Raw genomic sequence first — 24,505 nt, 5'->3', positions numbered from 1 at the left:
TGTAAGGTTTCCTGTTTCAAAAGAAAAATTAATACTTTTTAGATAGTGTTCTTTCAAATCTTGAGAAAAATGCTTGTAAAATTCTACCTTAAAACCATCCGAACCAGGGCTTTTTTGATTTTTCATTTCATTTAAAGCTTGTTCACATTCAGAATGTGTAAGCATGCCTTCACAAGACTGTTTTTCTATGTCCGTCAATTTTATTATTGGTATGTTAAAAAACAAATTTTCACTTTCATTTTGTGTAGGTTTTTTCTTATAGAGATTACTAAAAAAGCGATGCTGTTCCTTAATGATATCATTAATGTTAGTAATAATTCTGTTATCAACTTTCAGTCTTTTTATAGTTTTCATTTCTGTATGGCGTTTTTCTAAGTTCGAGAAATATTTTGTATTTTTTTTTCGTTTTGATCGACATGCCATGCTTTTGATCTCAATATCATTCCGTTAACTTTTTCACATGTGATAGATTCAAGTTTTTCTTTCATTTCGTGTAATTCTCTTATTATTTGCTCGTCATTATCGTTTGAAAGCTGATTTTGAAGTTTTTCTATATTTTCATTTAGCATGCTTTCTTCCATATTCATATTTTCTTTCTTTTCGTCGCATATTTTATTGTTGAATTTCGTAGGTTACCTTTTAAAACTTCCCAAAATGTGTTAGGGTTGCAATTAGTATTTTCCACACGAGTAAATTGAATTGTGGACTTTATAAGATCAACATAATTTTCTTCTATTAAAAGCTTACTGTTGAATTTGAAATAGCCAGGTCCCTTTTGTTGTTTGTTAAAATTTCCGTACATCACAACTGCTGAATGGTCGGTTCTAAAACCAGAGGTAATTGTACATTTACTTACAATATTAACAATACTTTCTGAAATCAAAAAATAGTCCAGCCTGCTACAAATTTTGGGTTTAGTATTTGAATACCATGTGAACTGTTTCTTTGTTGAATTAAGTTGTCGCCAAATATCGTGGATGGTTTCAAGCATACTAATTATTTTGTTTCTTATGTTTTTATGTGAATTAACTTTGCCATTAACCTTGTCTAGCTTTGGATTAACAATAGTATTGAAATCTCCTCCTATGATAATATTTTTATCATTATTTTTTAAGAGAATTGTTTCTAACTTTTCAAAGACTGAAATATTATCGTCATTAGGTCCATAAATATTGCTACTCCCTTTGAATTTGTTGATTTTCCACTAAAAAAGCATTTACCACCCCATTCTATTTCCCACTTCTTGTATTCTTTTGTCTGTAGATGGGTTTCATGTAAAAAGCATATATATATCAAATTTTTCATTTTAACCCAATGAAAAATCTCTAGTCGTTTTAATTTGTTGCCTAGACCTCTAACATTTAGGGTGCATATTATTCTATCCATAGTCAAAAACTAGTACTAAAATGAGTTTCATCACCAGCCCAAATATCTTGCATATTATCATAAGAAAAAATAGGTGGAGTTTTGCCAGAAAAAATATAGTTGTCCAGTGTAAGAAATACATGACCATAATGTAAAGTACAACTTAACATGTAGAAAAATAAAGGCAGTTGAAAAGGCAATATATATGCAAAGTTTACAAGAGAGAAAAAACAACCTTTTGTAACTCTCCTGCTGCCAGCTTTAAGCAGTACCGTCCCTCAGCACTTTCAGTGCTTTGATTATCATTGACAAGAAAAGCTGATCACAGGGATCTATTAGGTAATTCCTATTTAAATGGGCAACGGCTGGTCCCAAAACTGTAAAGAACATCATGAAATGTTCGTAGTCATCAAAGCCTGTATAATATTTAATAGCTGATGGATTTTCCTTGAATTTGAGTGCAGAAAATGTTCCATCACTGTTTGTTAACAGAATGCACTGAATGGCAGTATTAACTGTCCTGGCAGTCAATGGCTCATCATCGACAGTTTCCGTAGATACCTCTATTTCCTGCTGAATGTATGGTACAGGCACTGTGGCTGAGCTTGAAGGAGTGCATACACTGAACTTCTTTGCACGTCTTTTTTCTGCCCTTTCCTGCTTTTTTTCTTTCAAGTGTGAACTGTTATCAGAACTACATGATGCCCTCTCCAAAAATATAGAAGGCACAATCCCCTTCTTTAAACGCTTGCGTTCACCTGCAAAGTAAATGTTATAAATAAAATTACTGTTTTCACTATGGGAATAATTATGGTCGATACACTTCCGTTATATAAATGAGATGAGAATAGTTTTAATTCTTAAATCAATTTACGGTTTATACATCAATTTGAATGTAGTGAATCTAAAAAGCAAGTAATGTATGTTTTATAGTACTAATTATCTGCATATGATAAAGCTTATGTTTCAAAATGCCTGCTCAATATATAAATGCATTTTGTTATTTATTGGCATCATATAGGGATCATACTTACTTTTCTGGGTTGTTGTGAGGTCTTCACTTTTGAAATGTCTATGACAAACAATCGTGCTTTGATGGTGACCATACCTTCATTTTATTACCATGCACACCCTTCTTTACTGCTACTCTCTATTTATTCTTTAATCCGTTGTCTTTCGGAAAATGAAACCCCCAAACCCATTACAAATTGGAACACAACATTAATTCACCATTTCTAAGACTGCAGTATACATCAGTTTACTTTGCGATATAAACCTTAGCTTATTAATTAGATCAGGTCAGTTGATTACATATATACTCTGCATTCTCCCATTGTAATTCAATGTAAACCAGCTGTTACTGACACAGAGATATTTGTCAAAGAATAAACAAGCACTCCCTTGTCATCTCAGAAAAAAGATTCCTCCCTTGCAGCATTGGAAAAAAAGATAGTTACTAAACGAGCACGGTTTCTTTCGCCGATAATACATGCTGAATTATCTACCCACAAAAGAGAAATTATGCAATGCAAACGAAGGAATCTTTTTTCTGAGATGGCAAGGGGGTGCTTGTTAACTTAGGTGATTGACTGTAAAATACCTTTTCTTGCAAATTTTGAGCTACGGAGTGATTTTTTCTCGACATGAATATACCCGCCTCTTTTTCCCTTTAAAGACACCCATCTGAAAATATATAAACACAATCGTTAGATTTTTGCCTTATAATACCTGGATATACAGAATTGGAATTACGACGATCATTAGCTTTTAAGTATTAACAGGGATGATAAAATTCCGGATTAATCCGGAATTCCGGATTTAAGGCCTCACTGATCGATTTTGAGATTAATGTAAATCCGTTGAGTTTTTTTCTAGGGGGGAGGGGTACTGGGAGCGAATCGAGCTCAGTTCGAACATATTGTACGAAAGGTGAGTTTTCCGGAAGTGTAAAGCCGGAAATTAACGAACCTATTTACGTCCTGGCAATCGAGCTATATGATTGGTTAAGATAGCATCCGGTGATTACGGAAATTACCGATGGGACTAGAAGACAGTATCCGGATGGTCGTATCCGGATATAACAGACGACGGAGACGAATAAACGGGTATTGGAAAAAAACGACCACCACCAACTTCTAAAAACATCGATTCGTCGATTTAAAGGGTATATTTGGCATTTATTTTTAAGAAAATTTCCCGAAACGTTTCTTTTTAAGTTAATAGAAAGTGATTAAACTAATAATGAATTTTGCGCATCTAGCATCATTTCGGACATCCCGATTCGGATTGTGTCATAATAATCGATTTTTATTTTACAAATTTGAATTGGCCGATTGAAGTTTACGCTGTAAACCGTTTCTTTATTATTCTCATAATGTTTGAAGCATTGTTCTCAATAAGAAGTGGCTTTTGACCAGTATGGGAGGTTCAAATGAAAGTTGGTTTAGAGTAAATTTAAAAAAAATAAATAAATATTTTGTAGTAGTAACACATATTACGTAGAGGCAGCCATTTTATTTTCTATTTGAGACAGTTCAACAAAACTTCTTGAGGACCCAGTTTGAGTGAGATTTAAATTCTATAGTTGTAATTTGTATTTCCAGGTATGTTGATGGTTACAAAAGTCGGGGATGAACAAACACCTCAGCCAGTGCATCCAGTTGTTCCTGTCAGTGACTGACAATTCAATCCAGAGGCCATGATACTTGGATTTATGACTGAACATGCTCCCTGGCACCACAGTAGTGTGTCTTACTTAAGACACTTGCCAAAGATACAAAAGCTCTCAGCGAATTAAAACTTCAAAGGTGTACAGCATCATACAAGATGACTTACGTAGTGGCTAGCCATTTCAATGATGAACATGTGGAGGAGTTAATGGATCTCGGTTTTGTTTCAACTAAGACAAGTCAACAAACACAATGAGAAAACTGTTGCAGCTATTTTTCTGCTATAGAGAAAGAAATAGTGTTGAGGCATTTGGCCTCCTTAAAAATCACAAGGGCTGATTCTGAATCAATTTTCATAGAATTTGAAAGCCAGTTTGAGAGACTTGGAACTGCCGTGGGACAATCTAGTTTGTGTGCTACTGGACTCATGTAACACCATGAGGGGAAAGAATCTGGCTTAGGGACCAGAATACGTCAAAGTCCACCATGTCCACAACAACTACGCTGCCAAAGCATTTAAGTCCCGTTTGGATATTACTTGGAATAATATATATAATAATTAATAACATTATATTCTCATCAAATGTGCAGAAAATGGAATACATACTCTTAATACGATACCTAAAAATTGAATAATTAACAATTTTACAATTAACATTTGCAAGCATGATAATCGATATGTAATCGATATGTTGTTCATTATTATAAATCAAACATCCCATAGTGTAGACTGTTCATACACAGGCATTTGATCATAGCCAGTTGAGTTTTATGGGAAGTGGACAACTGAACCAAAATGTCAGGTACATGTCTAATGCCTAGGTAAAAAAAAAGTAAATTTAACTTTGTTTAAAGACAAAGGTGTTAAACTTCACTCCTAAGATTCCTGATTATTGTTCTGATTGTGGATGTCTCGTGTTGAACATAATTATATCTACCAAACCGAAAGGTGTACTCCTTGAACACTGTTCTAAGGCAAAAAAGGGTATTAGAATCCCTGAAATACGGAAAGCTTCGGGGGGCTTCGCCCCCCTTGTCCCCCCACCAGGGCTTTGCCCTGGACCCATCGGGGGCCTTCAGCGGCCCCCTGAACCCCACCCAGAAATTTTCAGGATTGGCAACTTAGCTCTGTTATCATCCCTGTATTAATTTATTAGACACAAAATGAACCTTAAAGTCCGCGAAGCAGTGTGGTAGTTGGTCATATTTTAAAAAGATAAAAAAAAAATGATATTAAATCAGTTAATTGTTAATTTGCATGTTATGAAATTGCTACAGTTTTTTCACAATTCGTTTCCTACTAAATTACTATTCATGAGCACCACAACCTATTCATTGGCACCACAACGTTCAGAAAATCGAGCATAGTGCAGCTAGTATAACAAATAAAGTTATAAAATTTGTAACGCGGCAATCTTTTGTCAATAAAAAAGCCACACACATGTACAGAAAAGACTTAAACCTATGGTATGCGAACAATTCTCGCGAAAATCCAGACTTTTACGTTGTCAACACTAACGCCTAGCAAGTTATGCAAGTTCTAGACGATCAGATATTAAATTTTATTCAGAACTTTTACTTTACCTTTAGAACAACTCATGGCCATTCCTACGTGGAACTACATTCTCCATTTTTTTTAAATTTACTCGTATAAACCTCTAAAACTGGAAATTAAGAAACCATACTCACTGTTTATATCCATATTCCACTCATTGGCACTATAACGGAAGACGCGTTGGAGCATTTTCAACACATAACAAAATGGTATGGCTCCAATGATAATCCGGCGTGTCTTTGTCAATTGATAACGGTTTGACGCCCGTTTCACCGTATACTATGCAAGATGCGGTGGATGACTTAACACATAAAATATATTTCAAAATTTAAGTTGAACTCTTTTTAAAATTTCATTATTTCCATATCCCCAACCATATAGAAGTAAAGGTTTGATCATTTTATTGAAAAAAATCTATTTGCATATCAATCGACAGGGCTAAATGCTTACGTTTGCTTAGAAGGCAGCCTGCTTTGATATTTCAACCTTAGCTTGATAAAAAGAGCCACTGTTGCTAAATACTAATCCTAATTATTTAAAACTATCAACCACGTCCAATGGATTGCCTTTATACAGAAATTAATAATTACGTCTTCTGCCTTTCTAAATAACTATAATTTTGGTTTTAGAAATGTTGACAGTGAGTTTCCATTGGTCACAGTATTGTTCATAAAGGTCAATAGCATTTTGAAGATCATCAGCTGATTCAGATATGATGACAGCGTCATCTGCATAAATAAGTACAAATAATTTCAGATAGGCGACCAAATTATTATCTAATGGGTGAGTATTACTACTGACACCGTGCAAAACTGTACTATTTCGAAAATATTTATGCAGATCATCTAAATAATAAGAAAACAATAATGGCGATAAATTCTCGCCTTGGCGTACACCAATGGAGCAAGGAAAGTAGGTTGAATGATTTCCATTAACAGACACACACGATTTTGCATGATTATACATCGATTTTACAGCATCCAAAAACAGGCCGTTGATAATGTATATTTAAACATTAGCTTGAACCATAGTAAAGATCTATTTATCGTATCAAATGCACCTTTGAGGTCTATAAAAGAACAGAATATTTTTTTATGCTTTTGCAACAATTCAATTATACAATTTAACACAAACATGTTATCAACAGCAGAACAACCCTTTCGAAAGCCAGCCTGGTATTAATTGATTAGATCGTATTGGTCTTTTTGTAGTCTCGAATTTAAGAATCAGAATCAGAATGTATTTTATTTGGATTTAAACATGTAGTTTTTCATCCATAAACATGTAACAATAATATGTACAAGTCAATAGTAAATAAATACCAAAGACGTTCGTGGATTGAAGTGACACCTTCATTGAAACAATTTATTAAATCATTGAAGTCATTAAACAGGTTTCTATCAATTCCTCAAAATCTTTATCTAAATATATAAACATTTATACAATACAACACAAAACAAATGCAATGAGGATATTAGGGTATTACTTTTTGCGGCTTTTCACACTTTGATTACTTTGTAAAAGTATTGAAATCACTAGAGACAAAATTCTGTACCTTTGACAGAATGAATTTGATTTAATGAAATGAACACAATTTTACGTGATGATAAACTGGAATTATGTCCACCTGCAAGTATGTTTAACAAAATTATATATTGAATCCAAGTCCAAAGCTTTTCACATCATTGATTTTACGATTAGGAATATTATTAATGATCAAAAGAAGATGGCTCAACATCATGTCAATTCAATCAAATCATGAAATGCTGGACACATTGCAATATTTTCAGTAGGATGTCCTAGTCCCTCTCCATGTCTATATTTTGTGTGATAGCGGAGAGCTGTTCGGCCACTGTTCTGCTACATCCAGCCAACACACGTCGGTTCATCAGGTCCAGTTCTCCCCCTGGAAATCAGTACAACTCTGGTAGTTCGACTTTGAACTTGTTTTGGGCACAAAATATAGCTGCTTCTGCAGAGTTAGCTGAGGAAAATTAAGATTAACCTTCCGTAAATACACGTCTGAAGGTTAACAAATGACTATTACCTGAAGGATCAAGGACTACACCACCAGCCTCCTCCAAGATCACCACACCAGCCGCGATGTCCCAAACGTGTATCCCGTGCTCCATGTAAGCCTCGTGCGAACCCCTGGCCACGTAACACATGTTGATGGCTGCCGACCCATAACACCGGATCCTGCAGGCAATTAGATAGACTAGGACATTATATATTTACAAATGACCACTACAGTGAGATATTAATCCAAGATTGTCTGGAACTATTAAGTTATTTTGACCATTGACTGCCGACTAAAGACCTTTGTTTTAGAGATGTATTTCTCATTTACAACTCACCAACCCATCAGGATATTTTAAAATCTTCTAATGCCTGATCTTATTACAGTCAGAACATGACTGGAATGACAGATGGCTTATCTTACAATCTTATGAGTTATCTTTAATACTTGATTATTTAAGTATGTTTGATGGCTTAGCACTGTTGTATAAAGTCTCAATGCAATGCATCACCTAGTTGCCGAGATATAAACCCAAGGGTCACGGACATTACGAACCATGTACATTACGAACTAGACATAACAGACCAGATTTGGCGACAAAACGGACCATATTTCGGGACATTACAGACCATGATCTATAATTTTACTCAGGCTGTTTTAACTTTATAACATACAATATATGCGGACAATGATTTATAATTTAACTCACAGTTTGTTTTAACTTTATAATGTACCATATTTCGGGACATTACAGACCATGAACTATACTTTTACTCACAGTTTGTTTTAACCTTTTAACATACCATATTTGAGGACATTACGGACAATGATTCATAATTTTAATACAACTTTTGTAAATTAGTGAATGTGAATATCTATGTTTTTATAGGTGATAGATTGCTTTCTGAAATAAACTTTTGATTGTCATATTTTGTCAGACTTATTTACTGTGGGTGCATACTGGTCTTTAACACCTAATGGAATTTCACTGGAATTATCAACGGTCACATTCTAATCATTGATATATTTGAATTTTACGGGAATTTGTCACAGTTAGTTGGAAGAAAATTGGCAGGTGTCATAGCAAAATGAGCACTCATATACACGTGTAATATTCCTGGAATCATGTAGTCTGGCGCCCGGACAATAAACATTTCTGTTTTAGTGAAATTTATAAAGTATTTGATTTTCGCTTTATCGCTATTACTTCTTTAGAATGATTTCGTGTATTTAATACTAATGTTATGGTTTTAGTATTATATGTCTAAATTTAGCTAGTAAATGATCAATTAATACGAATAAGTTGTATTCTTAAAAGTTTGATAAACTTGACCTACTCCCTACTCTGTAACGTTAGTTATATATAATGGTTTCACCCGTAGAGTTTGTTAAGAATGGACCATTCCATTCTGGTCACGTGATGTAAGGGTATATAAGAAGCGAAAGGCATAGAAATAGTTAGTTCGTGTCTCAACGCCGATGGGAAAACATCACGTTAATAAATAGGGAAGCCATAAAGTATCTTTTTGTACTGTTGAGGGCGGGTTCTGAACTATTGGAGGCTAGGAGAATTAAAGTGAAGCATTGCGCTACAGCTTCTACTTTCTAGGTTCGGACATCCATGGGGTTTCTTTTTGGCTTCTTAGTAAGCGTGGATCATTGCGATACAGACTGAACAGGGTCAATGGTTTGATTCCCCGTAAAAGCAATACACTTAGGACTGCAGGTTTCGCTGATAAATTATGATGGTTTATAAGCGTTTTGTTTGCTGGTTCTGTATAAAGCATAGGTGTTGAATTGTTTTTGTTTGTGCGTTCTGTTCTTGGTTTTGGGATGATTAAACATTGATTCTTGAACCTTAACAATTATTTCCAATCATTTGGTTTTGTAAGCAATCATTGTTAATCACGTGTATATAATACTAATTTCGTACTTGATGTTTGGGACAATGCAGTCCGAGAATAGGTCTATAGATTAATTTAAGGTAGCATGTCCGAGCTAGCTAGGGAAGAAACGTTACACAAGAATATATTAAAAAATGAAGACGATGGGGTGAATAAATTAAAACAAGAGGCCCAAAAGGGCCTATGCTCTACTGGCATGGCTTTTGTGGTCATATCAATCCAGAGCATGTATGTATGGGTAAAAGGCAACAGACATTTAGTTTATGTTTTGTGTTTGGGTTACCTGAAAACGTAGCACGTTCAACATCTGAGCTCAGAAAGTATTGTAAACAGATTAGTTGCATGAACTATTTTAATATGTGCCAAGTTAAAGTCATCTGACAAAAAAAAGTTTTCAAAACTGTACTCATAGTAAAAATTTCTGTAGTTTTAAAAGTTAAAAAAAGTTGGTCAAAAGGTCAAAGTCAAGGGCATCCTAGGACAACATTGATCAATTTGAACAAACATTCACAATCAATTGTGCTGAGATGGATGCACGAACACACAAAAAGATTTTCAAACCTTTCCAGATTTATGTTTACCAAACCTGTGAACCCTGGGTGTGGCCAGTAATGACACCAGGTGCATAACTTAAACATTCACAACCATTTTTGTTAAGATGAGTGCGCAAACTACAGAACTTAAAGCTAAAAAATGGCCTTTGGGCTTTCAACAAGAACAAGGCAGAGTAATTCACAAAATCAACTGCAGAAGCAAAAATCAAATTGTCTCTCAAAATCCTAGACTTGCAAATTGTCTCCCTTAACTCTAGACTTGAATTTACATGTACATGTAAACTTGGCTAAAAATAGAATTCGCTCATGCAGACCTGGCTAAAAATAGAAAGCATTTCTTTAAAACTTTCATGGCCCATAATCTAGGCATTCATGGGCGGATCTTGCTGGTTTTCGAAAGGAACCGAGCTCTAATGGATATCTAAATACTGTACAAGTTTCATCGAGATACAATCAAAACTGAAGACTGTATCGTGTTCACAACCAATTGTATACACAATAGCATTTTTTTCATACTATCAAGGCACATAATGTAGGCATGCATGGGCGAATCTCGCTGGTTTTCGAAAGGAACCAAGCTCTAATGGATATCTAGATACTGTACAAGTTTCATTGAAATACAATCAAAACTGAAAACTGTATCGTGTTCACAAGCAATTGTTTAGACGCACGAACGCACGGATGCACATACTACGTACACATTACCATCGCATAACAAGATAATGGCCCAAAATCACTCACCCGAGTAAAAGAGTTTAACCTTTGTAATCAATAAAGCTTGATTTGTTCTCAAAGAATATTGAAAAACATACTGGTCAAACAAGTTGCCTGGATAATCACTGACAGGACTTGTTACAGTTGCCTGCACACTGACAGGACTTGTCACAGTTGCCTGCACACTGACAGGACTTGGTGATTGATTGCACACTGACAGGATTTTGTTCAGTTGCCTGCAAACTGTTGGAATTTGATTCTCATACCTGCACACTGAGAGGACTTTGTTCAGTTGCCTGCACACTGACAGGACTTGATAATAAACTGCACACTGACAGCACTTTTTTCAGTTGCCTGCACACTTACAGGACTTTGTTCAATTGTCTGAACACTGACAGAACTTCGTTCAATTGCACGCACACTGACAAAACTATGTTAAATTGCTTGCACACTGAAAGAACTTATAGTATAGATACACAAACAACAAACAGTGCACCATCCAATAAGATTGTAGCTTAGAATAATGTACATGAAGTTTACAATAATCTACATGAAGTTCAATTATTAAATTTATCATTAAGTAAAAATGAGATTTCTTCTGAAGAATAAAGTGTATAATAATTATTTGAATCTATGAACCTAAAAAAAGAACAATAATTACCTTAGAAGTGACTATTTTGAAGACTTAATAAAACTTAAAATCTATTCCCTTGTTACTAAAAATAGAAAGTAGTGGAATCTCAAAAAAGAGGGAGACCATATAGCAAGACTTGCTGCCCTTGCTTCAAGAGTAAACTTTACATAACTATCCGATTTTAACATTTTGGCCATTTTGTTGTTGTTGTTGTTGATCAACCATGACCCCTTGTTGTATTTTTGTAGAGGGTCACTCAAGGAAGCTTCCTGTAAAGTTTCATTAAATTTGGAGCGGTAGTTTCAGAGATGTTTTTTTAAATCAAAACAGGAAGTCAGCCATTTTGTTGTTGTTGCTGTTGTTGTTTTTGTTAATCAATCGTGACCCCTTGTTGTATTTTTTGTAGAGGGTCACCCAAGAAAGCTTCCTGTAAAGTTTAATTGAATTCGGATTGGTAGTTTCAGAGATGTTTTTTAAAGCAAAACAGGAAGTAGGCCATTTTGTAGCTGTTGTTGTTGATCAATCGTAACCCCTTGTTGTATTTTTTGTAGATGGTCACCCAAGTAAGCTTCTTGTGAAGTTTCATTGATTTTGGCCAGGTAGTTTCAGAGGAGAAGTTTTTTAAGCAATTGTTGACGGACGGACGGACGGACGCCAGACAAAGACTGGCACTTTGTGCTCTGGTGAGCTAAAAATGTTAATAACATTATAAATCATGGTCTGTTAAGTTTCTCAAGATGGTCCGTAATGTCCCCAAATCTGGTCCGTTATGTCCCCAAATCTGGTCCGTTATGTCCCCAAATCTGGTCCGTTATGTCTGGTCCGAAATGTCCGTAATTCAAACCCATGTGTGCATACATGTAAATATGTAAAACTAGAATTTTCAAATAATAAAGACCATAATTTGGATTATATGCAAGTGTTTTCTAATTGATTGATTATGAAGGTTGGAAAGTTGGGAACACATATCTAAAGTTTCAATGCAACATATGATGTATTTGCTTAGAGACATTGACTTAAATGTGGTTTATAGCAAAAACTTAACTAGGATTTCTAATCATAATAAAGGGCCATAACTTGCATTATATGCAAAAATGAGTTATATTACTTGGTTATGTAAGTATGTTGGATGGTTGAGAACAAGTGTATAAAGTCTCAATGCAATATATAAACTAGTTGTTGAGAAACTATGTGCCATCTTGTAAGTTTCTAGAAAGCATGTGCCATCTTGTAAGTTGTAAGAAACCAGGTGCCATCTTTTTAGATACTAGAAAGCATCTGCCATCTTGTAAGTTGCTAGAAAGCATGTGCCATCTTGTAAGTTGTGAGAATCCATATGCCATCTTGTAAATTGTGTGAAACTATGTGCTATCTTCTTAGTTGCTAGAAAGCATGTGCCATCTTGTTAGATGCAAGAAAGCATGTGCCATGTTAGCAGTTGTGAGAAAGCATGTGCCATCTTGTAAGTTGTAAGAAACCAGGTGCCATCTTTTTAGATACTAGAAAGCATCTGCCATCTTGTAAGTTGCTAGAAAGCATGTGCCATCTTGTAAGTTGTGAGAATCCATATGCCATCTTGTAAATTGTGTGAAACTATGTGCTATCTTCTAAGTTGCTAGAAAGCATGTGCCATCTTGTTAGATGCTAGATAGCATGTGCCATTTTGTCAGTTGTGAGAAACCATGTGCCATCTTGTAAGTTGTGAGAAACCATGTGCCATTTTGAAAGTTGCTAGAAAGCATGTGCCATCTTGTAGTGCTAGGAAACATGTGCCATCTTGTAGTTGCTATGAAACATATGCCATTTGTTAGTTGTGAGAAACCATGTGCCATCTTGTAAATTGTGAGAAATCATGTGACACCTTTTAAGTTGTGAGAAACCATACACCATCTTGTAAAGTGCAACAGCCATGTGCCATCTTGTTAGTTGTGAGAAACCATGGGCCATCTTGTAAATTGTGAGAAACCATCTTGTAAGTTGCTAGAAAGCATGTGCCATCTTGTAGTTGCTAGGAAACATGTGCCATCTTGTAAGTTGCTAGAAAGCATGTGCCATTTGTTAGTTGTGAGAAACCATGTGCCATCTTGTAGTTGCTATGAAACATGTGCCATTTGTTAGTTGTGAGAAACCATGTGCCATCTTGTAAGTTGTGAGAAACCATGTGTCATCTTGTTAGATGCTAGAAAGCATGTGCCATCTTGTAGTTGCTATGAAACATGTGCTATTTTTAGTTGTGAGAAACCATGTGTCATCTTGTTAATTGCTAGAAACCATGTGCCATCTTGTAAGTTGTGAGAAACAATATGCCATCTTGTAAGTTGCTAGAAAGCATGTGTTATCTTGTTAGTTGTGAGAAACCATGTGTCATCTTGTTAGTTGCTAGAAACCATGTGCCATTTGTTAGTTGTGAGAAACCATGTGCCATCTTGTAAGTTGCTAGAAAGCATGTGCCATCTTGTAGTTGCTATGAAACATGTGCCATTTGTTAGTTGTGAGAAACCATGTGCCAACTTGTAAATTGTGAGAAATCATGTGACACCTTGTAAGTTGTGAGAAACTATGTGCCATCTTGTAAGTTGCTAGAAAGCATGTGCCATCTTGTAGTTGCTATGAAACATGTGCCATTTGTAAATTGTGAGAAACCATATGTCATCTCGTGAGTTGTGAGAAACCCTGTGCCATCTTGTTAGTTGCTAGAAAGCATATGCCATCTTGTTAATTGCTAGAAACCATGTGCCATCTTGTAAGTTGTGAGAAACCATGTGTCATATTGTAAGTTGCTAGAAACCATGTGCCATCTTGTAGTTGCTATGAAACATGTGCCATTTGTTAGTTGTGAGAAACCATGTGCCAACTTGTAAATTGTGAGAAATCATGTGACACCTTGTAAGTTGTGAGAAACTATGTGCCATCTTGTAAGTTGCTAGAAAGCATGTGCCATCTTGTAGTTGCTATGAAACATGTGCCATTTGTAAATTGTGAGAAACCATATGTCATCTCGTGAGTTGTGAGAAACCCTGTGCCATATTGTTAGTTGCTAGAAAGCATATGCCATCTTGTTAATTGCTAGAAACCATGTGCCATCTTGTAAGTTGTGAGAAACCATGTGTCATATTGTAAGTTGCTAGAAACCATGTGCCTTCTTGTTAGTTGCTAGGAAACATGTGCCATTTGTTAGTTTTGAGAAACCATGTACCATCTTGTAAATTGTGAGAAACCATGTGCCATCTTGTTAGATGCTAGTAAGCATGTGCCATCTTGTTAGTTGCTAGGAAGCATATGTCATCTTGTTAGTTGCTAGGAAACATGTGCCATATTTTAGTTGTGAGAAACCATGTGCCATCTTGTAGTTGCTATGAAACATGTGCCATTTGTTAGTTTTGAGAAACCATCTACCATCTTGTAAATTGTGAAAAACCATGTGCCATCTTGTTAGATGCTAGTAAGCATGTGCCATCTTGTTAGTTGCTAGGAAGCAAATGTCATCTTGTTAGTTGCTAGGAAACATGTGCCATATTTTAGTTGTGAGAAACCATGTGCCATCTTGTAGTTGCTATGAAACATGTGCCATTTGTTAGCTGTGAAAAACCATGTGCCATCTTGTAAGTTGTGAGAAACCATGTGCCATTTGTTAGTTGTGAGAAACCATGTGCCATCTTGTAGTTGCTATGAAACATGTGCCATCTTGTAAGTTGTGAGAAACCATGTGCCATCTTGTTAGTTGCTAGAAACCATGTGCCATCTCGTGAGTTGTGAGAAACCATATGCCATCTTGTTAGTTGTAAGAAACAATGTGCCATCTTGTTGGTTGCATCACAATTTTCACTGGTTAGTACATTTACAATATTTGGATTTTCTGAAATTTGTTGAGAACTGAAGCTGCACATGTTGTAAGTTGCTAGGAAGCATGTGCCATTTGTTAGTTGTGAGAAACCATGTGTCATCTTGTTAATTGCTAGAAACCATGTGCCATCTTGTAAGTTGCTAGAAACCATGTGCCTTCTTGTAAGTTGCTAGAAAGCATGTGTTATCTTGTTAGTTGTGAGAAACCATGTGTCATCTTGTTAATTGCTAGAAACCATGTGCCTTCTTGTAAGTTGTGAGAATCCATATGCCATCTTGTAAGTTGTGAGAAACCATGTGTCATCTTGTTAGATGCTAGAAAGCATGTGCCATCCTGTAGATGCTATGAAACATGTGCTGTTTTTAGTTGTGAGAAACCATGTGCCATTTGTTACTTGTGAGAAACCATGTGCCATCTTGTAAGTTGCTAGAAATCATGTGCCATCGTGTAAGTTGCTAGAAAGCATGTGCCATCTTGTAGTTGCTATGAAACATGTGCCATTTGTAAATTGTGAGAAACCATGTGTCATCTCGTGAGTTGTGAGAAACCCTGTGCCATCTTGTAAGTTGCTAGAAAGCATGTGTTATCTTGTAAGTTGTGAGAAACAATATGCAATCTTGTTAGTTGCTAGGAAGCATGTGCCATCCTGTAAGTTGTGGGAAACAATGTGCCATCTTGTCAGTTGTGATAAACCATGTGCCATCTAGTAAGTTGTGAGAAACAATATGCCATCTTGTTAGTTGCTAGGAAACATGTGCCATTTGTTAGCTGTGAAAAACCATGTGCCATCTTGTAAGTTGTGAGAAACCATGTGCCATTTGTTAGTTGTGAGAAACCATGTGCCATCTTGTAGTTGCTATGAAACATGTGCCATCTTGTAAGTTGTGAGAAACCATGTGCCATCTTGTTAGTTGCTAGAAACCATGTGCCATCTCGTGAGTTGTGAGAAACCATATGCCATCTTGTTAGTTGTAAGAAACAATGTGCCATCTTGTTGGTTGCATCACAATTTTCACTGGTTAGTACATTTACAATATTTGGATTTTCTGAGATTTGTTTGAGAACTGAAGCTGCACATGTTATGTACTAAATTGTAGGAGATAATGGCAATTGATGACACATATCTATTGAAATGGTCCAGAAATTTTCCTGATCTGTGTGTTATTTTTTACATACTGTATGGAAGCATAGTACCTGGTGACATGCTGAAGTTTTGTACTGAAGGTATACTTTGCAGCAACATAATGTTGAAATCACCAATGAGGATTTTTAGGTTCCTTAGGAGTTGATCAAGCTGGCAGGGAAATCTAGGTACTGGTGTTAATGGATATTTGTAAACAGTGACAATGAGAATTCTGTCACCAATTCCTCTGTGTTCAAGGAGTAATGTAATGTTCTCTTGAAAAATCCTATTTAATTGGCATTATATCTATGCAGGACATGAAATAAATCAATCATTCATATATATATATATATATATATATATATATATATATATATATATATATATATATATATATATATATATAAGTTTTGTATGAAATAGTTATGTACTGGACACTAGCTATCATCAGTAAGTCTCAACAGTAAGTCTTAAATAGCAAAACATACAAAGTTCAGGGGGTTACTGTGACCTTGAACTTGAAGATACTTTGTACAACACATCTTCATGCTATAGTGGACCGAACAAAACCAGGAAGGACGTGAGGAGGCATGTAATTCCTATATAGCTTCCACTTCACTATGTGATGCAGGGGTATAATAAGAAGAAATTTGTCCAAAACAATAATATTACAAAACTATAGTTGAGTTATAAATGTATAAGTGATAGCACAGTACCCATGGCAGTTTTCTATAACAGCCTTGATGTTGCCAACTTTAGTTTTCAGAATCTCGGGCACTCTAGATGTTCCCCCTTCAAGTATGACCACACTGCGATTCAGCTCTGTAAACAGTTATAATAGTTATGATAAAATAACATGTATTGCTTACATAATTTCTGTCTGATTTTATCACAAGCAATGAAAAAACAGTTGCTTTCTGGATGTGATAAATAATCACACTACACCACCTTCTTGTAATTAGAAGCAATACTTGGAGTGATGTATGCTCATTGAATGTCCTATGTTGGTGAGAAGGCATCAGCAAAAGTTAATGGTCTTACTATATATAAATAAGGACTTTAATAATTATTGGGGAAATAAGGCATGAAATTTTCTTTTTAAGCTTTCAGCATAGCACAGTTTTAAATTGAGTTTACCGTTGGGCATTGCTGTATAAATCAAAACCTCAAAAACATAGATTTATGGAGGAAAGCAATAAAAGTATAAAAACTAGAGAATGCTTTTTTTGAAAAAGCGCTACTCTCCCCAACTGTGTTGTCGTAGCTGAGAAATAATCAATGATGGACTTGAAATCTGTACTTAAAGACTGGAGACTAAGTGACCTTAAAGTTTGGCTGAACATCTACTTCTACTAGTTCTGCATGGAATTCATTTCTTTGAACAATTTTGAAAAACCACCAACCAAGGATAATTCATATGAAGTTTCATAACATTTAGTTATAATCATCGTCTTCTCCTAAACGGCTTAGACAATTTTAGACGCTTTTCCTTTAGGTTGCCATGGAAACCAGAATTCTGCATGGTATTCATTTTTTTGAACAACAATTTTGAAAAAGCATCAACCAAGGATCATTCCAATGAAGTTTCATTAAAATTGTCCAAGTGCTTTAGGAGAAAATGATGCTTATAACCAATTGTTGACGCTTTTCCTTTAGGTTGCCATGGCAACCAGAGTTCTGCATGGAATTCATTTCTTTGAACAATTTTAAAGACACCAACCAAGGATCATTCGTATGAAGTTTCATAAAAATTGTCAAAGGCGTTAAGGAGGAGATTATAACCAATTGTTGACGCCACAAGACGGACGATTATGATCTATTACTGTATGAAGATTCATTAAATTCCATCCAATAGTTTTCAAGTTATGCTCCCGACAAGAAAAAGTAACAAAGGGCAGTAACTCTGTAATAAGCTGAAATAGAATTGCGGTTCCTGTACACTGCACTCCCTCTCATTATGATCTATCACTGTATGAAGTTTCATTAAATTCCATCCAATACTTTTCAAGTTATGCTCCAGACAAAAAAAAGTACCAAAGGGCAGTAACTCTGCAATTAGCTGAAATAGAATTGCTGTTCCTGTACACTGCACTCCCTCTCATTATGATCTATCACTGTATGAAGTTTCATAAAATTCCATCCAATAGTTTTTAAGATATGCTCCGGACAAGAAAAAGTAACAAACGGCAGTAACTCTGTAATTAGCTGAAATAGAAATGCGGTTCCTGTACACTGCACTCCCTCTCAGTATGATCTAGCACTGTATGAAGTTTTATTAAATTCCATCCAATACTTTTCAAGTTTTGCTCCGGACAAGAAAAAAGTACCAAAGGGCAGTAACTCTGCAATTAGCTGAAATATAATTGCTGTTCCTGTACACTGCACTCCCTCTCATTGTGATCTATCACTGTATGAAGTTTCATTAAATTCCATCCAATAGTTTTCAAGTTATGCTCCGGACAAAAAAAAGTAACAAAGGGCAGTAACTCTGTAATTAGCTGAAATAGAATTGCGGTTCCTGTACACTGCACTCCCTCTCATTATGATATATCACTGTATGAAGTTTCATTAAATTCCATCCAATAGTTTTCAAGTTATGCTCCGGACCAGAAAAAGTAACAAACGGCAGTAACTCTGTAATTAGCTGAAATAGAATTGCGGTTCCTGTACACTGCACTCCCTCTCATTATGATCTATCACTGTATGAAGATTGATTAAATTCCATCCAATTGTTTTCAAGTTATGCTGCGGACAATAAAAAAGTAACAAAGGGCAAATAACACTGTAATTAGCTGAAATAGAAATGCGGTTCCTGTACACTGCACTCCCTCTCAGTATGATCTAGCACTGTATGAAGTTTTATTAAATTCCATCCAATAGTTTTCAAGTTATGCTCCGGACAAAAAAAGTAACAAAGGGCAGTAACTCTGTAATTAGCTGAAATAGAATATCGGTTCCTGTACACTGCACTCCCTCTCATTATGATATATCACTGTATGAAGTTTCATTAAATTCCATTCAATAGTTTTCAAGTTATGCTCCGGACAAGAAAAAGTAACAAACGGCAGTAACTCTGTAATTAGCTGAAATAGAATTGCGGTTCCTGTACACTGCACTCCCTCTCATTATGATCTATCACTGTATGAAGATTGATTAAATTCCATCCAATTGTTTTCAAGTTATGCTCCGGACAATAAAAGAGTAACAAAGGGCAAATAACACTGTAATTAGCTGAAATAGAAATGCGGTTCCTGTACACTGCACTTCCTCTCAGTATGATCTAGCACTGTATGAAGTTTTATTAAATTCCATTCAATAGTTTTCAAGTTATGCTCCGGACAAGAAATAGTAACAAAGGGCACTAACTCTGGAATCGGCTGAAATTGAATTGTGGTTCCTGTACACTGTACTCCCTCTCATTACGATCTATCACTGTATGAAGTTTTATTAAATTCCATCAAATAGTTTTCAAGTTATGCTCCGGACAAGAAAAAAGTAACTAAGAGCAGTAACTCTGTAATAAGCTGAAATAGAGTTATGGTTCTTGTGCACTGCACTTCCTCTCATTGTGCTTTACCATTGTATGAAGTTTTAATAAATCCCATCTAGTAGTTTGCAAGTTAATGTCTGGAAAAAAAATGACAGCAAAAAAAAACAAATAAAGAGCAATAACTCAGTAATAAGCTGAAGTAGAGTTATGGTTCTTGAACACTGCACTTCCTCTCATTGTGCTTTACTATTGTATGAAGTTTCAATGAATTCCATCCAGTACTTTTCAAGTTATACTCCGGACAAAAAAAAGTAACAAAGAGCAATAAATCAGTAATAAGCAAGAATAGAGTTATGGTTATTGTACACTGCACTTCCTCTCATTATGCTCTATCATTGTATGAAGTTTAATCCAATTCCATCCAGTAGTTTTTAAGTTATGCTCCGGACAAGGAAATTGCAACGGACCGACCGACCGACCACAGGGTGACTCCAATATACCCCCTTTAAACTTCGTTTGTCGGGGGTATAAAAATACCAAGTTTTGCTAATTCAAGGGCCAAAACACTGTTTGTACTATGTGCAGTGGGAAACAAAACCCAAGATGCACAACTTCATTGCCAGAAGCACATTTCCCAAAGGTCAGATGACTCTTGGTGATGTAGTTTGAAGTTTTGAGTAACATAAGTACAAGAATGCCAATTTTTACTTATTCAAGGGCCATAACCTCTGATATATTATATGCAGTGGGTAACCAAACCTCAGGTGCACACCTTCACCACCTGAACAATGTTTCCCTAAGTTTTTATGACTCTTGGTCATAATTATAGTCTTGGTAGTTTAAGCACTCATGTCCGGAAAGGCCAATTTTTGCTATTTAGCGGCCCATAACTCTGGTGTCACTAAGTGCAGCAGGGAACAAGGCTTCTAAAAACCGGCAATTTGCCGGTGTGGACCGATTTTAACCAAGCCAGACCGATTTCAGTTTCAAAAAGTGTAAAAAAAATCAGTCCAAAATTTTCTCATTTTTTTATAATTTCGGTCCAAAACGACTAGGCTAGTAAAAGTTGCAGAAATTGTAATACACAAATATTCATGGGTCATTCACACGTTCAAAACTACCCCAAATAGGTCATAAAAGTGTCTTAGTTACCATGTGACTAATGCGACCAGCTGCTTTCTCCGCTACACTGATCACTCTATAGCCTATGTGTTAATTAGCAGACGCTTGCAATCGGTCCAATCACGTGTATTGGTAGGTCGCAGAAGACACAATTAAACAACTATGTGTTAAATTGTGTGCTTGCAGCTATCCTGATTAAGTGTTAAAATCGGTCCATATTTTCACATGGCAATATGAATATGCTATGTCGTCGTCGATCATTACATGATATATCCGTTTGTTGATTACAAAACTGTTAAATTTATAAATTGTTCTGTTCTTTTAAATTGCATGTATCATTGTTAATCCGAACCTAGCCATATATAGGATATCAACAGCGACACGCTTGATTAAAGCGACAGTCCGCAAATCGGGCAAATTAGCCATGAAAAAAAAATAAAATTCATCTATGTGTTGATAAGCATTCCTGACTGACGAATCCAAGAAAAAATTGGTTCAAATCGACCTAGAAATGAGTTTTTCGTGTCATTTTCAATATCGCTTCTTAACTATCGGCCCCCGAGAGTTAACGGTTATATAAATAGAAAAAACAGTGGGATTCCAAAGTTCTTGCGCATGCGCAGGGCGACCTCGTAAAATCCGGTCTCATCCGGTCTCATAATTCCCGGTTCATAACTTATGGCCCCAGGCAACGGATTGTGTTGCTGATGTTTATAACACGATTTTGACAATCTTATTTGTTTTTATATGTAACAAAATGGTATAAAATATATAAACATTATGTCTTAATTTATGCAATTTGTTATAGGTATACACTATTTATGCAATTCGTGTTAAAGGTGTAGAGAAAGATGCGATGCAGTACAAATGCTCATGTTTTTTGCATAAAAGATTGAGGACGGCTAGAGTATGAAGTAACTTAGAATTGCACCTTTTAAATTATGTTATGTTATGTTATTGTTCTTCCTTTTATGTTTACCCCCCCCCCCCCCCCGACATAAATTTTTTTAAGCATAAATGATTACAATTGAAAAATTCCATGTTTGCATATCCGACTCATATCGATACGATACGATATGTTTATTGCGTAAAACATTATACAATGTTCATCGCATGTAAACAAGTAAATCAATGAATGGAGAAAAAGTACACAAACACATTTTCTGGAGCTAAAAGTTGCAATGTTATAACATCCTATTATAGTAATTATGCGTGTGCTTAGACATCAAAGCTACTAGATGAAGAGTGTTTCTTTGAAGTTGCGCCATTCTGAAGTAATCAACACATTATGTCTCCATTTTTCGTTTATAATTTTGTGCTATTCGCAAATGCTAGGTTTATATTAGGCCACGATTACCACGATGTCCCCGATTCCAGAGCATCGTGGCGAACGTAACAGAGCGTGGAGTCGAATCGGGGTGATCGTGGGGGAGCGTAACGGAACGTGGTTGAATCGGGGACATCTTGGGCATCGGGACAGATTTTAAATCAAACTTAAATTTCACCACGATTGCCCCGATTCATTTTCTAATCGTGACATAGCGTGGCCTTCGTAACAAAACGTAACGGAACGTAACGAAGCGTAACAGAACGTGGAGTACAATCGCAACAGATCGGGACCAGCGTGGACACATTTTTTCATCCCGCTTCGCTGCGACGTCTCACGATAGCTCCACGCTCTGCTACGATCTACCACGATCTGTTACGATATACACTTTTCTACCATTTATTGCTCCACGTTGCGTCACGCTCTCCTACGGTATCCCCGATTGTCGTTCACGTTCTGATACGCTCTGACACGCTCCAACACGTTTCCTCACGATAGCCACGATTTCCACGCAAGCTGCATATAATAACAGCTTTATCTACTGGTACTCTATCGTTTAAGATTCCACATGAAATGCGTCGGCATAAAAATTAAAATTAGACGATCAGTTGGCAGAAATACATAAGGCAACTGGTCGTGGAAGCGCATCTGCTGCAACAAAATCAATAGTTAAACAAAAGAAGGATAATAGAATTCCTGAAGTACTGAGATAACTTACAAATTTGATTTACATGTAGTCAAGCATTGTTATTTTTTGTATTACTATTATCAATAGTATACTTATAACTGAATTTAATATGAAAAAAACACACACTCAATGTGTTTGTTATTCATGACATTAATTTCAGTACATGTGCATATTTCATGTTTTTATCTTTGCCTAAATTTATTTTATGTTTTATTGATATAAAATTTGAAATAAATAGTGACATAATTATCATCAAATATCTAATGTTTTAATCAACTGAAATCTTTTGTAATCCTATTACCCCCCGCGGTCATTAACACCTATTTGATCACGCCCGATAGCTACTATAAAACAGAGACCGGAGGAGACCGGGACCGGGAAATAGTATCGCCCCCAAGAGTAGTCGGAAAAACCATAGACCTACTTTCTCTTTTGCCGTCTAAAAATAGCAACTTTCGGCAATTTTCAATTTGTTAAATCTAAGTTATTAAAGCGATTTTTTAAAAAATAATTGCGGCTCAGTCGGTCTGAAACAATGTGGAACTTTTGAAATACGGTTACTTTTGCGGACTGTCGCTTTAACAACATAGTCTGGAAGCTGAGTGCACCGCTTATGTCATTTAAATTGGCAGTAATGAAAAAATCGTTGTCTATATCACACTTATAACTTGAAGCCCCGATTATAAATATATTATTATTCAAGAGTATCAGTTGAATGTTGACCCACTGTAGATGCATTAAGCAAATAAATCCTAATACTATTTCACTTTTTGTCGTCTGACCGCTTCCCGACAGCAACAGTTATTTACGATCGCAGTCGTTCTTATTAGAAACGCCGCAGAACTCGATGAGAATCTCATTTGAATTAAGCTTGTATCAATGACTATCTGAATCGGCTATGCGGCTCTAGGCCCTTAGGAATTGCGACATCATGGAAAAATATTGACAGAAAAGATGTCGCGAAAATGTGTGACATTTCTACTTAATTAATCAAACTTTTGAACACAGTCCTACAGTTTATGCCAGGTTTCTCTTTTTTCGGGGAGGGGGGGGGGGGGTTGTCGCCGGGTCCAGACCGATTGTCGCCGGGTCCGGGCTAATTGAGGTTCCAAAATTTTAGAAGCCTTGGCAGGGTCAACAACTTTAGCACCAACATATCATTCCGCCATGTAAGTCAACTTTCTTGACTCAAGGTGAAATACCGTTGGTCCAGAAATGCCAATTTTTGCTCAACTAAGGGCGTTAACAAGTTTTTTTACTCTGGGTAAAATAGTTTTGGAGTTTTGAGCGACTTAAATCTATGCAAATTCAAGGGCCATAACTCTGGTTTTACTAAGTGCAGCAAGAAAAGAAAGCCCAGGTGCACATCTTCATCACCACATTAACATTCCCCTAACGTTTCATGACTCTAGGTAATAGTTTTGGAAGTTCGAAAGACACAAGTCAAGAAATGCCCATTATTGTTTATTCAAGGGCCATAACTCTGGTTTTACTAA

The 24,505-nt window shown here is 36.0% G+C and overlaps 1 protein-coding gene across 5 annotated transcripts in view; it reads right to left on the bottom strand.

Annotated features, from left to right (window-relative positions):
* Nucleotides 1-6,658: 6,658 nt before the first annotated feature.
* The window catches only part of LOC128242767 (inositol monophosphatase 1-like), a 79,779-nt gene continuing 61,932 nt past the window's right edge, over nucleotides 6,659-24,505 (bottom strand). For 4 of the 5 annotated variants that reach the window (XM_052960074.1, XM_052960075.1, XM_052960072.1 and 1 more), the window contains exons 7-9: nucleotides 17,099-17,204; nucleotides 7,637-7,788; nucleotides 6,659-7,495 (exon numbers count right to left, since the gene is read on the bottom strand). In XM_052960074.1, the coding sequence (XP_052816034.1) occupies nucleotides 7,389-7,495; nucleotides 7,637-7,788; nucleotides 17,099-17,204 (365 nt within the window). In that variant the 3' untranslated portion in view covers nucleotides 6,659-7,388. The remainder of the gene's footprint in view (nucleotides 7,496-7,636; nucleotides 7,789-17,098; nucleotides 17,205-24,505) is intronic. The other variant, XM_052960076.1, reaches the window with a different exon arrangement.

Source organism: Mya arenaria, chromosome 8 (genome assembly GCF_026914265.1).
Source record: "Mya arenaria isolate MELC-2E11 chromosome 8, ASM2691426v1".
In the NCBI taxonomy this organism is placed as follows: Eukaryota; Metazoa; Mollusca; class Bivalvia; order Myida; family Myidae; genus Mya; species Mya arenaria.
The sequence above is the reverse complement of the archived record's forward strand: the minus strand, read 5'-3'. Positions and strand labels throughout refer to the sequence as shown.